The 16503-nt window shown below is 34.8% G+C and overlaps 1 protein-coding gene across 1 annotated transcript; it reads right to left on the reverse strand.

The window, feature by feature from the left end:
* Nucleotides 1-907: 907 nt before the first annotated feature.
* LOC131618448 (protein CASPARIAN STRIP INTEGRITY FACTOR 1-like) lies at nucleotides 908-2856 on the reverse strand. Its single transcript, XM_058889668.1, has 3 exons — nucleotides 2675-2856; nucleotides 2393-2439; nucleotides 908-1274 (listed from the first exon to the last, which is right to left on the reverse strand). The coding sequence occupies exons 1-3, from the start codon at nucleotides 2754-2756 to the stop codon at nucleotides 1134-1136; spliced, it is 270 nt and encodes an 89-aa protein (XP_058745651.1). The 5' UTR covers nucleotides 2757-2856; the 3' UTR covers nucleotides 908-1133.
* Nucleotides 2857-16503: the final 13647 nt, after the last annotated feature.

A 16503-nucleotide genomic window follows, 5' to 3' on the forward strand; every position in this document is an offset into this window, starting at 1 on the left:
GAAATGGAACTTGCTTCATTAAGAAGATAGAGAAGATTACAAGTTGTTTATATACACAACTAAGTGATGCATGTTTAGCTTATCATGCACTGCCTATATACAATCTTAAACTACTAACTAACTTCCAGCTGTATAACTAATCAATCAGTTAGGTAGTTACACTCTCTCCATTTGTGTCTTCATTGTTGCTTGCTGCTAAAGGAAGCTCAGGTTGTAACAATATTCATCTACTTAACAACACATACTACTTCTCTTTCTTTTGAATAAGTTTTGATAGATACATGTAAAATTCATTCATAATGAACCAAATACATCTATCCAAGACAATCTCAAATAAAACCACTAACCAACTCTTGGTTTAATAGAAATTTTAAAATTTTAAAATTTCAAAACTATTTGAGATTCATTTGGATTCCCCTCTCCTTACATGTATCTCCATCATGACTACAGTTACGAGACATGTTATACCAATTTCTATATCATCTCGAAAACTCCTTTTCAAGGCTTATCAGACTGGTCTTCTTTGCCGTCAATATTTTGTTAAATTAATGCTATTGACACATCTAAGGTTATAGAATTAAGACCGGACGATCCCAATCAAAGTTCAACCTATTTTTATTTTAAAATAAATTGAAATTTAAATTATTGAATCTTAAATCAATGAGTGCAGATGATTTCAATGAGTAAATATAACAAAATATTGACTTCAAAGAATCCTATATATGTACATATTCAACGAGTGCATGAACGGGTAAATATAACAAAATATTGACTACAAAGAATCTTATATCCATCTAATCTAGTGTATCTCTATACTCAAACATAACATCTATAATCTCATTAATAGATGTAAAACACCAAATTATTAATATCTATATGTATATCAACGCATACATTACAACAAAACTAGAGCTATATATAGTGGATATTATTTAAAACTCAAAACACACGTACACGTACATGTTCTTCAAAACATATGACTAAGCATTTATATTTTATACATGTCTATAAAATAGTATATATATGGAAGTCTTATATTACACTAAGATGATAAAACATTGGATTATTTATATTATACAGTACTCATATTTCCGGTACCAACTTCCAAGGATTCATCCATTGAACGTGATAATTCAATTTGGTATGAGCTTGTAAGGAGGCTTAGAAAAAGTTGGTGTTGGATCATATCGTCCATAGTCTTTTGTATTAGCCCTAAGAAGCCTCTCATGGATAATGCTTACATCTTCCTCATCTATTGCCTTCATTGTTGCTACCTATCAAAATAAAGAAAGCATGAACACATACCTAGTTAAAAAAATTAGTGCATAGTGACAAAAAAATTCGAATATATATATATATATATATATATATATATATATATATATATATATATATATATATATATATATATATATATATATATATATATATATATAAAAACAACCAAGTCTTCTCACTAAAAATGTTCGATTACATGGATCAATTTTGTCCATAATATTTTATCTAAAATTATATTTTTATCCAAATCGTTAATCTTGATATTTTTTTAATAATTTCTCTTATAATTTTTTAGGTATTTATCTTTCATTGGTTAATTCTTTTCATTTAATTCACTAGCTCTTTTTAACATATAATTTGTCGATCTTCTCTCTACATGTTCAAACTACTTAAATTTATTTTTCATCATTTCTTTGACTATTTGTTACTCCAACACTCTCTAATATCTATAATCTTTTGTGTAGTCTTATCACCAATTCATAAACACAACATCCTCAACTCATCTATGCTACAAAATAAACATAAAAAAAATTGGAAATTAAACCATATTCTTATATGATTGATTTTTCTCCAAACACTACTAGAAATTTGAAATAGCTAACAAAAAAACACAAAATATGTCCCTTCTATAATGTTGTTTAACATACTTGTTTCAAATGCATATAAATTAAGTTTGATTATGTTTAATTTTTATTAATTCCGATTTGTAATTAGGTTTAAGTTTTTTTATTAAGAAAAAACTTAAAATTTGATGACCAAACTTATATTTATAAAAAATACAATGATAATAGAACAGATTTAACAAAAATACAATAGATATTCCAACCTATTTTCTGCATGTGAATAAGCCACAAAGTAAACAAGAAATAGAAGAGGGAAATGAATTAAAAAGTTTGCCTTCCTATTTTCTTGAAAACTTTCAAATAGTAAGATAGTTCAAATTTGGTAGTTCATGAGCTTTGCACCATTTGATAGTTAGGTACAAGACTTTAAACATGATATAGAGGAAGAGAAAGATAGATAGATATAGCTAGTTAGAGAATATTTAAGATTTATATAATAAATTATAAAATAATTATATACTATTGAAGTGAATATTCCATGTCATGCATACCTCATTCACATCTTCATCTGAGTTTCTCATGAACTTTGATGCTCTACCTGCATATGCATTAAGCACACACTAGTTAACTTTTTTATTTTCATCAAACACTTTCATAACTTATATATACATAATTGATAACACTATGAAGAATTCAATCTCAAAGATTAAAGTTATCAAGTTGATCACATGCCTAGCACTTCAAGCAAAAGAATCAGATCATGGAATCAATTTAATATATAAAATACATGAAACAATATAAAGCTGCAAGAAAACCTAATTAATAAAACAAACCTGCAAAAGAAGTTGATAAAAGTGAGCCAGAAATGATGAGGAGAAAGAGGAGTGTAAACTTGTTGAGAAACATGAAATCCATGATGAGTGTGGTCCAAGTTGGTATTTTTCTACATGTTCCTTTCACAAAACAAATGTTTCCTATGTATATTGCAAGGACAAATTGTTGCAACAAAAACAGTGAAGTTGACAGTTTTCTTAATTTGAAATAATTAGAATTTATAATAATATTCAAATAGGAAAAAGGTATAGGCAGACCACTTTGCTTTTGTTGGGACACTAAAGTCTAATAAGTTAGTGGAAATGGAACATTAATTAATTGGGATAATATTTTAAATAAAATCTTAGTGGAAATTATTGTGTAGCACCTAATTAGCTTTAGAACAAACTAATCAAATTTTAAAGTGATATCAAACTTTATTTGTGACAACATTTTTTATTTCTGTTTTTGGACAAAATAGCTTTAAAAGCAACTTGCATGAAACTCTTGCATATCTCAAAGGGGGATTGATACCAAATATTATATTTCATATCTTTTTAATGAGAAACCCTAGTAAAAAAAGTTTAAGATTTAAGATCAATGCTAGAGCTGATTTACTTTCATAAAATGTTTTATTTGTTATTTGTTAAGAAGTTATGATAGTGGGAGGAATTTTCCTGCCACTCATTTTCCAAGTACCTCACCTTCCTAAATTTGGACTAAATCAGAAATTCCTCTTTCATCATTCAAAATCCTTTTACATTCTTTTTTTTCAAAAATTATTATTATTACTATTATTATTATTATTATTATTATTATTTGGAGACAAACTTTTTATTATTTAAACATTAAAAAAATGCAAAGTATACGATAGAATTTAATATTGGTCAATCCAAGAATTTTTGCCTTTTTAAGATAAAAAAGTATATTCTAGAACATCTTTTTCTTGAACATTTTTTTTAAATATTGATGTCTGTTCGGGTTAAGATTATATATCAAATATAAACGTCGTTGATTGGTTGTTAGGGTTTGAAGTGGTATTCACAACTATTAGTAAACACATTAGAAGATCATGATTTCCTTGATTATTTAAACGTGAAGGAAAGACGAATTGTGAATTCTATGACAGAGTACACCATAACATCGATGTTCATAATAGCAACGTTGAAACACTACAATACACACAATTCTATATGTGTCACGCTAATATATAAAGAAAATTTCTTCACCCACCTCCTAACCTTCTTGCCCACCCCTGGTGAATTTACCACACTACCCCTTGTTTCGGAAGTTCATTTCCGAAACTGTACTTTTTTTCTTAAAAAAGGTGTTTTCGGAAATGTATCTCCGAAAACGTGTTTTTTTTAATATAAAATATTGATTTCGGAGATGCATCTCCGAAATAAAGTTACTTTTCAGAAAATGTGGTGTTTCGGAAGTTCATCTCCGAACGCACCCCCCTTGGAGAATTCGGAAATGAACTTCCGAAAATATGTTTGAACAGAATAAAATGAAAAACAACAACAATTCGCTTTATTTAATCGGGTGAAGATTACAACGATAATATTACATAAAATTAAAGTTACATATTGTTGAACACGGGTAGGTGGGGATGAGAGAGTGGTGGGGAGAAAAAAAGACTTCCAAATTTCAAAAGGTTTTTTTATTCTTTTAATAAAAATACGTACTACTGTAAGTAACAAATGACGGAGGAGGTGTAACCGGGGCCGGAACATATGACGGAGGAGGTGGATGTCCGGAGGAAGAAGAACCGGAGGTACGTCCACCGCGAGACAAAGGAGCCAATCAATGTAAGCTATAGTTTGTCATTATCATCAGGGGACGTCATTACAAAAAATTGGGAAAAAAATCTTATTATTTTTAATCTTGATTTTTTAGAAATGACGTCCCCAGATGATAATGATAAACTATAGCTTACATTGATTGGCTCCTTTGTCTCGCGGTGGACGTACCTCCGGTTCTTTCTTCCTCCGAACATCCACCTCCTCCGTCATATGTTCCGACCCCGGTTACCACTTCCAAAAACTAACATGATAAATCCAATACAAAAACACTGTGCGATACAATCCGAAATCAGAACAAAACAAAACAAAACACGTCAAACAAAACAAAAACATGTTATTCTGCCCGACGAGGGTTACAAAATACACATCAAACAAAATAAAAACACGTTATTCTTCCCGACGAGCGAACTCCTCCGAATGAAGATAATTATACCAATCCTTATCCCACTCAGTATCAGAACCATCAGCGTTGATCACGCCTGAAGGCTGAGCCTGCACGTCCGAGCCATGGACCCCCAAGGGACGAGAAGCAGAACCAGTCAAAAGCTTCTTCTTCTCCTTCACCTCCTTCACCTCCTTCACCTCCTTCACCTCTTTCACCTCCTTCTTTGAAGAACCCTTTCTTCCCTTAGCGCCCTCTTTAGAAGACGCAGTCCTGCGTGCTGGTTGGTTGCCTGACATGTTCCTGTAAACAATTGAAAACGATTAATATGCATAGACAAAATAAAAAACAAAAAAAAATTGAACTTCTGATACATTTCGGAAGTTCATTTCCGAAAACTAGGATGAAGGTGTTTTCGGAAATGAACTTCCGAAACACCCCTGCGATGGAGTTTTCTGCAACTTCCATGACAGACCCCTAAACCAAACTTCAAACCAAATCAAAATGCTTCTAAACAACCTAAATACTACTAACAACCTAACCATATATCATTTATGCAATTAAAACCCTAAATAACATGCATCACAAAACTAGATCTAAAAATTTCAAAACTTACAAAGTGTTAGGATTGAGGGCTTTTGAATGTTGTTTAGCAGTGTGATTGGAGCCTTGATGCAGCTTTGGAATTCTGTTTGCACAAATTTTCGCCTTTGCCACTTTTTGTTTTGATTTAGGGTAAATGATTGGGGGAGGGGGAGTGTTTTGATAAATCTGCAGAAATCGCAGTATTTCGGAAGTGAACTTCCGAAATAATGTTTTCGGAAATGAACTTCCGAAATAAGTCAATTTTTTCAAAAAAAGACGCTTTCGGAAATGAACTTCCGAAGCAGGGGTATTTTGGAATTTTCGCTAGGGGTGACCCCCATAGGGAGGTGGCCAAAGAAATTTTCTATATAAATCGTGGCCTACTTAGTGATCCTCTTTAAGGGGTTCATAGATATAAATGTAACATGTGTTGAATTTAATTCAAAAATGAAAAATATGTATATTAGAAACGATATAAGTAAAACTTCAATGTTTCCAATATATTTTGGACATATCCTGATTTATTAAATCTTTTAAATACCTTTCATTTTGTGTTAACCCACGACATCACTTATATATATATATATATATATATATATATATATATATATATATATATATATATATATATATATATATATATATATATATATATATATATATATATATATATATATATATATATATATATATATATATATATATATATAAGGTACCGATTCCCGGTGCCTTATATTGTATAACGTCAATAGACTTGACCTTTTATGTAGGGTTTGATTACTTGGAGCATGAAGGTCAATCTAATTTCATTTAATTTATGCATTGAACAAGGGTAGATAGTGTTGGTGATTTTAGTATCATCAATGTATTTTGGTAATAATGTGATTTACTGTAGGCCGATGCAATTATGCGTTAAGCTTGAAACGAGTTAGGGTAGTGCGGAGTGCACGCTCGTAGAGCCAAACGTGCAATTGAGTACGAATAATAGAAACGGGATTCCAAGGGGCGGAGCCCCTGGCGGGGTGCGGGGCAGCGCCCCGTCGAGATCCAAGGGGCGGAGCCCCTGGCGGGGTACGGGGCAGCGCCCTGCCGGGGTCCAAGGGGCAGCGCCCCGAACGAAATCTTTGTTTGAATAGTTGCACCCTTTCCCAACCGACATAACCGTTTTACCGAACAGGTGCGTCGTTTCCCAACCAACATAACTGTTTTTATTGTTGATCTCCTATAACAGGTGTGTCATTTCGGTTTCTATTGTTGATCTCCTATATAAGGAGTCATTTGGCCTCGGTTTCATATACGAAAAACATACTTCCTCTACATTCTGATCTGTTCTCCATTGTCAGAAACAGATTGTTCTTCGAGAATTATCCCCGCAAAGATTTCGTGAACCCAGACAAGAATAGGGTCGAAATACTTTGTTCGGAAAGTGAACGAACACGATTCTTGAAGATATCCAGGATTATCATACCTATATCTAACAAACGAACAAAGTATCATTTTCTGATAATCATGGCTGGAGGAGGAAGCACCGTGAAGGAGATGACTAAAAGTTTCGGAAAATTGGACAAGTTTCAAGGACAAGACTTCAGGCGTTGGCAGAAGAAGATGCATTTCATGTTGACAACGTTGAAGGTGGTGCACGTCCTGTCTACACCAATTCCAGAACTTAAGGAGGATGACACGGTTGAAAATCTGAGACGCCGATCAAAGTGGGAGAACGACGACTACATATGCAGAGGGCACATTCTTAACGGTATGTTTGATCCCTTATTTGATATTTACCAAAACGTGGAATCTGCAAAGGAATTGTGGGATTGTCTCGAAGCCAAGTACATGGCAGAGGATTCATCCAGTAAAAAGTTTCTGGTGACCGACTTCAACAATTACAAAATGGTTGAATCGAGGTCTGTCATGGAACAATTCAATGAACTCCTCCGAATCCTTGGACAGTTCACACTGCATGGATTAAAGATGGATGAAACAATATCTGTATCAAGCATCATAAACAAGTTGCCTCCTTCATGGAAGGATTTCAAACACAATCTGAAACATGGAAAAGACGAACTGTCTTTGATCCAACTTGGAAGTCACTTGCGCATAGAGGAATCTCTACGAGCGCATGAGGATAACAAAGGAAAAGGCAAAGAAATTGTTGGACCCTCAGTTAATATGATCGAAGAGGGTGGTAAGAACGATAACAACAAAAACAAAGGAAAGAAACGTGCTTTCAATAACAAAAAAGGCAATTTCGGTGTTAACAAGAAACCGAAACTACAATGTTGGAAGTGTGGCAGAACAGGCCACTTCAAGAAGGATTGTCGTTTCTGCAAAAAGCACGACAACGCGAACGCAAGTGGTTCAGGAAAAGGGTCTAAGGACCAATCCGAAAACAAGGTCAGAAATCAATTTGTGATTTGAATAGTTTGATTAAACATTCGGTTTCACTAACTTCTGAGGCATTTTATGTGCAGGATGATGCTATCGCGTGGTGGATTGATTCTGGCGCCACAACACATGTTTGCAAGGATCGTTTCTGGTTCAAGACATTTGTTCTAGTGGAAGATGGTTATGTTCTATACATGGGAGATGATCACTTCGCTCCCGTTGAAGCCAAAGGAAACGTGGTGCTAGAATTCAGTTCTGGAAAGACTATTACTTTGTTTAATGTATTGTATGTTCCTAAGTTACGTAAGAATTTAATTTCTGGTCCTGTATTGAATAAGCTTGGATACAAGCAAGTGTGTGAATCCGATAAATATGTTTTATCGAAGTCTGGTGTGTTTGTAGGATTTGGTTATTATAATAATGGAATGTTTATGATGAATTTGAATGGAGTTCCTAAAGATTCTGGTTCTATATTTATGTCTTCTTCGAATATTATCAATTTTTCGTTATGGCATGCTCGTCTAGGACACGTACATTATAAAAGAATGCATGAAATGTCTAAAAACGATTTAATCCCTGTTTTTGATGAAAATAACGAAAAGTGTAAAACTTGCATGTTAACAAAGATCACTAGACAACCTTTTAAAAGTATAACAAGGAAATCTATCATTCTTGAGTTAGTAGATAGTGATTTATGTGATTTGCATGCTACTCCATCATTAGGGAATAAAAAATATTTTGTCACTTTCATTGATGATGCATCTATATTCTGCTATGTTTATTTGTTGCACGCTAAGGACAAAGCCTTAGATAAATTCAAAATTTATAAAACTGAAGTTGAAGTGCAACGGAATGTGCTGATTAAAACATTACGTACTGATAGAGGTGGTGAATATTATGATCCTGTATTTTTCCAATCCGTAGGAATCATTCATGAAACTACGGCACCTTATACACCTCAACAAAATGGTGTGGCTGAAAGGAAAAATAGAGTTCTTAAAGAAATGGTAAATGCCATGTTATCTTACTCTGGTCTGAGTGAAGGGTTTTGGGGAGAAGCTATGTTAACGGCTTGCTATTCGTTAAATAGGGTTCTTAATAAAAGGAACAAGACTACCCCATATGAACTTTGGTATAAGAAAAGACCCAACTTAACATTTCTACGTGTTTGGGGTTGTAGGGCCGTGGTTAGACTCCCGGACCCAAAAAGGAAAACTTTGGGCGAAAAGGGTGTAGGTTGCATCTTTGTTGGATATGCTGAACACTCCAAGGATTATAGGTTTTATGTTATAGAACCTAATGACTCGATTTCTATTAACACAATTATAGAATCAAGAGATGCCATATTTGATGAGATTTGTTTATCTTCTATACCTAGACCAAAGATATCTATACCTAATTCAGAGGAATCTCTAAGGGATGATCATTCAAATGATGTACCAAGTGAGACACTTGAACCCCGTAGAAGCAAAAGAGCTAGGAAATCTAGATCTTATGGATCTGATTTTCAACTATATTTAGTTGAGGGATCAAATGATCAAATTGAGACTCAATACTATTATTGCTATAGTATAGAGGAGGATCCAAGAACGTATGATGAAGCTGTGAAATCTCGAGATTCTGTCTTTTGGAAAGAAGCTATTGATGAAGAGATTGGTTCTATCAAGGAAAATAATACTTGGGTATTATCTGATTTACCACCAGGCTGCAAACCATTGGGTTGCAAATGGATCTTCAAAAGGAAGATGAAAGTCGATGGTACAATTGACAAGTTTAAAGCTAGATTAGTTATCCAAGGCTTCAGACAAAAAGAAGGGATTGATTATTTTGATACCTATGCTCTAGTTGCCCGTATCACTACTATTAGATTGTTGATTGCCTTGGCGGCTATTCATAATCTAGTGATTCATCAAATGGATATCAAAACAGCATTTCTGAATGGTGATTTGGAAGAAGAAGTGTATATGAAGCAACCTGAAGGATTTGTAATGCCTGGTAATGAGCACAAAGTGTGTAAGCTAGTTAAGTCGTTGTATGGGCTGAAACAAGCTCCGAAGCAGTGGCATCAAAAGTTTGATGAGGTTGTTTTGTCTAATGGTTTCATTCTAAACCAAGCTGACAAATGTGTATATAGCAAATTTGATACATCCGGTAAAGGAGTTTTCATTTGTCTATATGTTGATGACATGTTGATCTTTGGCACCGACCAAAATCAAGTTGATAAAACAAAGAATTTCTCGTCATCAAAGTTCTCCATGAAGGATATGGGAGAAGCAGACGTTATTCTTGGTATTAAGATTAAACGGGAGAATAAGGGGATTGTAATTACGCAATCTCATTACATTGAGAAAATACTCAAGAAGTTCAATTATGAAAATTGTTCTCCAGTAAGTACTCCCATGGATCCGGGGGAAAAGCTTATGCCAAATACAGGTAAACCTGTGGATCAACTAGAATAATCAAGAGCTATAGGCTCTTTGAGGTATGCTATGATTAGCACTAGACCGGATATTGCTTATGCGGTTGGAAAGTTGAGCAGATTTACTAGTAATCCTAGTAGACATCATTGGCATGCGATAACTAGGGTATTCAAGTACTTGAAGGGTACTATGAACTATGGATTGTCATATATGGGATTTCCTTCGGTGTTAGAGGGTTATTCAGATGCTAGTTGGATAAATAATGTTGAAGATTCATCCTCTACAAGTGGATGGGTGTTCTTGCTTGGGGGAGGTGCCATCTCATGGGCTTCCAAGAAGCAAACATGTATAACTAGTTCCACAATGGAATCTGAGTTTGTAGCATTAGCTGCTGCTGGTAAAGAAGCAGAATGGCTAAGGAACTTGGTATATGAGATTCCGATATGGCCTAAACCGATATCACCAATTTCTATCTGTTGTGATAGTAGTGCCACACTGGCTAAAGCATATAGCCAAATATACAATGAAAAGTCTAGACATTTGGGTATTATACATAGTATGATTAAGGAATTAATCATGAATGGGGTGATATCTATTGAGTTTGTTCGGTCACAACAAAACTTAGCTGACCACTTGACAAAGGGGTTAGCAAGAGACTTAGTGAAGAAGTCGGTAATTGGGATGGGATTAAAGTCCATTTAAATCTATTAGTTATGGTATACCCAATTCCCTTCTAATACAACGTTAGAAGCAGAATTCAATGTGGAAAGATCATAGTTAAAGATTGGAGCAATTGTGTTTATCTTCCCAAGGTATGTGCTCAGACCTGCAACTGATGGCTAGGTTGAAGTATATCTTCTTAATGGTTCTTTTGAAAAATTGCTAATGCAGGTGTAAGATTAAAAGGATCACCTATGTGAGCATGAAGTTTTGCCGCTTCAAGAAGCTTGGACTTGGCTTCCTATATGCTTATTAATGGATAAGGACACATGGCTTGTAAAGTGTCAAGTATGAATAGTAGAGTATTGTAAGAAACATATGTGCACTATATCTTTAGATATTCAAATGGATTGACGGGTTCAATTATTGTGACACCCCGATTTTCGAATATTTGGAATGTATATTTGTACTAAGATGAAAATTCTATCGCAAGACATTTTCTTCTATGCATTTGTTTGATCGTTATACCTGTAAGTAAATCAAGGATTATACTAAAATGGGGGGAGTTTGTTGGTGATTTTAGTATCATCAATGTATTTTGGTAATAATGTGATTTACTATAGGCCGATGCAATTATGCGTTAAGCTTGAAACGAGTTAGGGTAGTGCGGAGTGCATGCTCGTAGAGCCAAACGTGTAATTGAATACGAATAATAGAAACGGGGTTCCAAGGGGCGGAGCCCTTGGCGGGGTGCGGGGCAGCGCCCCGTCGGGGTCCAAGGGGCGGAGCCCGTGGCGGGGTGCGGGGCAGCGCCCTGCCGGGGTCCAAGGGGCAGCGCCCATGGCTGGTGCACCCTTTCCCAACCGACATAACCGTTTTACCGAACAGGTGCGTCGTTTCCCAACCAACATAACTGTTTTTACCGAACAGGTGTGTCATTTCGGTTTCTATTGTTGATCTCCTATATAAGGAGTCATTTGGCCTTGGTTTCATATACGAAAAACATACTTCCTCTACATTCTGATCTGTTCTCCATTGTCGGAAACAGATTGTTCTTCGAGAATTATCCCCGCAAAGATTTCGTGAACCCAGACAAGAATAGGGTCGAAATATATTGTTCAGAAAGTGAACGAACACGATTCTTGAAGATATCCGAGATTATCATACCTATATCTAACAGATAGTTGTTCACATTAGAGACTTTGACTTATAAAATCATTGCGATGGACCGACACCTCGCCTTAATGAATGAAATTGAGGTTATTTTTCTAATATCACTGAACTTGTTATGTTTTTTCATATTGTTAAAATATATTAGAGAAAAAATAATACATGTTGTCATATAAGCAGTCATAGGTACGATCAACACTTGCAACATTTTGAATTAGCTTTTGCTTAGATCACCTTTTTTGCAACATTTTGAGTTAGCTTTTTCTTAGATCACCTTTTGTGGATTAAGTTAACCCAACATTGTTTTCTTTCCACAAGAAAATATTTATAGTTGCATAAACCAACCAAGTCATTCATTTAAGAAAAACAACAATAAATCTTTTTACTTTTTCTTGTTTAAATTCAATATGTAAATAGAAGTGTTATTTATTTCAAAAATATTAGTACTTTTTAGGTTTGCGTCGAATCATTGGAAACTAAAATATAGGTTGGTCACTTTGAGCCACATATACACAAATGTTCCATTTAATATACATCTAGAATATACATTATACGCAACATTATTTGGTATTGATATAACATATGTGCCTGTCGGCAACATTATATATACATGTCCAAATACTATAAGGTATAACTATGGCACATGGTATACAATAGTTCCTAATAAAAATTCTAAGATCTATATCCAATATCTACAAATAGGGGTGGCACCCGTTGGACAGCCCGTTTTGCCCGCACTTTAGTGCGGGGAGGGCCAAGGATTTAGGCCCTCACCCTTTAATGTGTCTGCTCCGCCCCGCACCATTTTCTTCGCGGGATTTTGCGGGCATGGTCATTTACATAAATTTTTGTGTTTTTAGGCCTAAAAGGTACAATGCCCGCGGGCTTTCCCCGCCCCGCCCCGCCCTCACTTTTTTGCTGGGTGGGCCTATGTTTCAGGCCCACATCCTCAACTATGTCCGCCCCACCCGCCCCGTTTTTTTGAGGGCTTTTTTGGGGAGGGCTTAAACGGGGCGGGCATGCCCGTTTGACACTCATATCTTCAAGTGTACAAATCCACAGCGGAAGATTACAATGTCAAAATCATCGAAACATCATCAAGCAGCTCCCTGTGTCTTAACCTGCAAATTACATGAAAAACAATAATGATAATGGAGTGAGATAATAATCTCAATGAGTCCCCCTATCCTATGGGTCCACTCGACTCTACAGGGTTTCTATCTGATTTCTAACTCAAGTATTCACCTTATGTTACTTGTGCATCACTCATACAATGTAACTAGAACTTGGGCAATTAAGGGTTATTCATAATGTATGGAAACATGCCACTTGAGTTCTCATAACTAAATAAATCACTATTCGGATTCACGAAACATCGATCCCCCTCCTGGGCCTACGTCTAGGTCAAACACGGTTCACGCATGCTTGTATGATTCGACTTTCGTGTGGATATCGATTTTCCTAAGGAACTCGAACCCAGTTTAGAAACCGTCACTCGTATAGGACTCAAATACACTTTGAGTATCTTTCACCGTATGGGACTGGAACTCACTTAGGTGTCCACCTCCCCCATGTCTACCATGGTTGGGACTCAAACCCAATTGAGGCACGAATCATTGGTGCCACATCCCTAATTTTTACTTTACATAGTATCTTAATTTGTATGTACACCAACAAGGGTAACTATCCGAATACATGATTAGTTCTCATCATTATCGTGATTACTCTCATCAATCACTAGGTATTCACAACCAACAATTGTCATGGCATCATAACATGATCCATTCTCATTACATAATCGCACATGTTCCATACAAAGCCTATTAATGTATCATTTGTGTGACTACTTGTTCGTTGTACACACCGCAGTACGATCACGTCCAAGCATCACTATCTAGATCATTTCATGATCTAAGTTATCTTTCTAAGTCATTTACCTAATATTCTCCTAGGTTTACCTCACTCATAAGTTTTAGTCATGTTATTATGCAGCCAATGAAATCAACCATTCATATCATAATCATAGGATACATCACATAATTAACACAATAACAATTGATAAACATTCATAACCAATCCACACAATACCCATGGCATCCCATGGTTTTTATCATCAGTTGATGAGGCATTGGGTTGACTTTCCTATGTATTCAACCTCACAATATTTTGAGATACGATTCCCGTCTTATTATGGAAACATGGAATCAATTAATTTCCCCATCATAAGCATACATGAACACACAAGGTAATATAATATGTCCCAATGAACCCTAGGCAAAACCATCACACGACTCACCCCATTCTAACCTATTCCTTTCACACCACAAGGGAGCATTCATCCGATCATCCTACGGTGGAGTAATTCGGACTCAAGGGAAAGTTATAGTGGAATAACTCATAGAGTCTTTTCTCTACGTAATATTTCTCTACATTATATTTCTCTACCTTATCTTTCTAACGCTTCCGATCACGTCCAAAACGGATTTACAAAACTAAAACTATAATCATTTTAACCTAATCAGAATTACAAGTTAAAACCCACTCGATCGCGTATAGTTCGACCAATTAATGTCAATCTAATGAATATATATCATGGTATGAGTTATAGAACTCCTAAGATACATTAGAAACAAGAAACAAGAGGTTTTAGGCAAAACAAGCATGGACCAATCGATTGATATGTGAGCCAATCAATTGTTGTGAGCTTCTGCTAAGTATTTTTCACAAACGTGACAGGACCAATCGATTGGTCTTTCATGTCAATCGATTGACATGAGTAAAATTTCAATTTTTCTTCATAGAATCATGAAACAATCGATTGCTTTACAGATAGGACCAATCGATTGGTTTACCTTTTTTCTTCACAAATTCATCTTCTAAACAATTCCTCTTCCAATTTGAATCATGTCAAACCATCCCAACTAATACACTATCATAAACCCACACAAAATCAAGGAATTATGAGATATAACTTCATGGAACAGCGCACATATGCAACTATGGGATCAAGAACAACAATAACACATTGAAGTAACATCATCATGCCATGATTAAACAACAACACAAAACCCTAGTTTTCCCAAATAATGAAATTATTTCCTCCCCAAATTTAATTTTAACTATGGGACTCACTTTGGATGAGGAATTTGATGAAGAATGATAAAGATGATGATGGGTTCCATGGCTTTGTTCTTCTTCTCCATTTTTATTCCTTTATTTCTTACTCTCTTTTCTTACTTTTCTTTCCTTTTCTCTTATTTCTTTTTCTGATATCTCTACTCTCTCTCATCTCTTATTATCTCTTTCTCCACCACATACACATATATAATATAATATGTAACGTGTGTTTGGTAACACTTGTAAGAAAATATCTCCATTTCGTAGATATGTCTCACTACTAGCCTAGTTGACCCATTATTAATGTTATCAAAATGTTCCTTCGGGTATTAATTAATAATGGTCAGTCTCTTTTAATAAGGATTGACCTCTTCTGAGTCCATTAATTACTCTATTTGTCCCAACTGACAACATTTAGAGCATTTAAGGGTATAGAGGATATTACAAATGCAGAAATCAAGGGATTATCTAACATCATTAACAATCTATCCAATAAAGGTTTCATACTTGAATCAATGAGGATCCTAACAATAAGGGAGGCAAATCAACCATGAAGAGTTTCTTCTACGATGAGAGACGCTGGTATCAACTCTCATTGTCATCTTGGGGGGAGAGGGGGAAGACCTTCTGTAATGTCATCCTGTATAAAATACAGCCATCATCACCTCTAGTCTTTACTAAAATATCAACAATAAAAATATATAATTATAGGTACATTTTAGCTAAAAAATAAAATAAAAAGTATAATTAGGGGAAATTATGCATATTTGACAAAATTTACAAAAACTGCAATTTGTAAAATGTGAAAACCACGTATTTTGGAAAATGTATAATGTAATTTTGTCCTTGTATTTTTAAGTATATGGGAAACTCAAAACCCCCCACCACATATTCGCTAAAAATGTGAAAGAATCACAAACAAGAAATTAGCCATATGCATTTTTCTGCATCATTCGTATAAAATGCGGGAAAAATGTTTCTACATGTTCAAAATTAGGAAAAATGCAGTAACATATATTTAAAAAATCAATACTTACTTTATTTCATTTACTTTGAATGATTAGAGATACACGAGTTTTTTGGAAAATAATTGCAATCAAAATGTGTGAACGAGTAATTTTGTTATACTTTTGCATATTGGTTAAAAAAGCATATTTGATTTTTCAAAAAATTGGGAGGGGGAGGTATAAGAAATGGTTTTTCGGGTAAATTTCTTTGATAATAGTTCAAATTTGTATCAATGTCGAAACACTCTAATATATATCGTAAAAAATGGTTTAACGATGAACCCATATACTTTTACCCGGAGTATTGAGTTATTTCTC

Source organism: Vicia villosa, linkage group LG7 (assembly GCF_029867415.1).
Source record: "Vicia villosa cultivar HV-30 ecotype Madison, WI linkage group LG7, Vvil1.0, whole genome shotgun sequence".
NCBI lineage: Eukaryota > Viridiplantae > Streptophyta > Magnoliopsida > Fabales > Fabaceae > Vicia > Vicia villosa.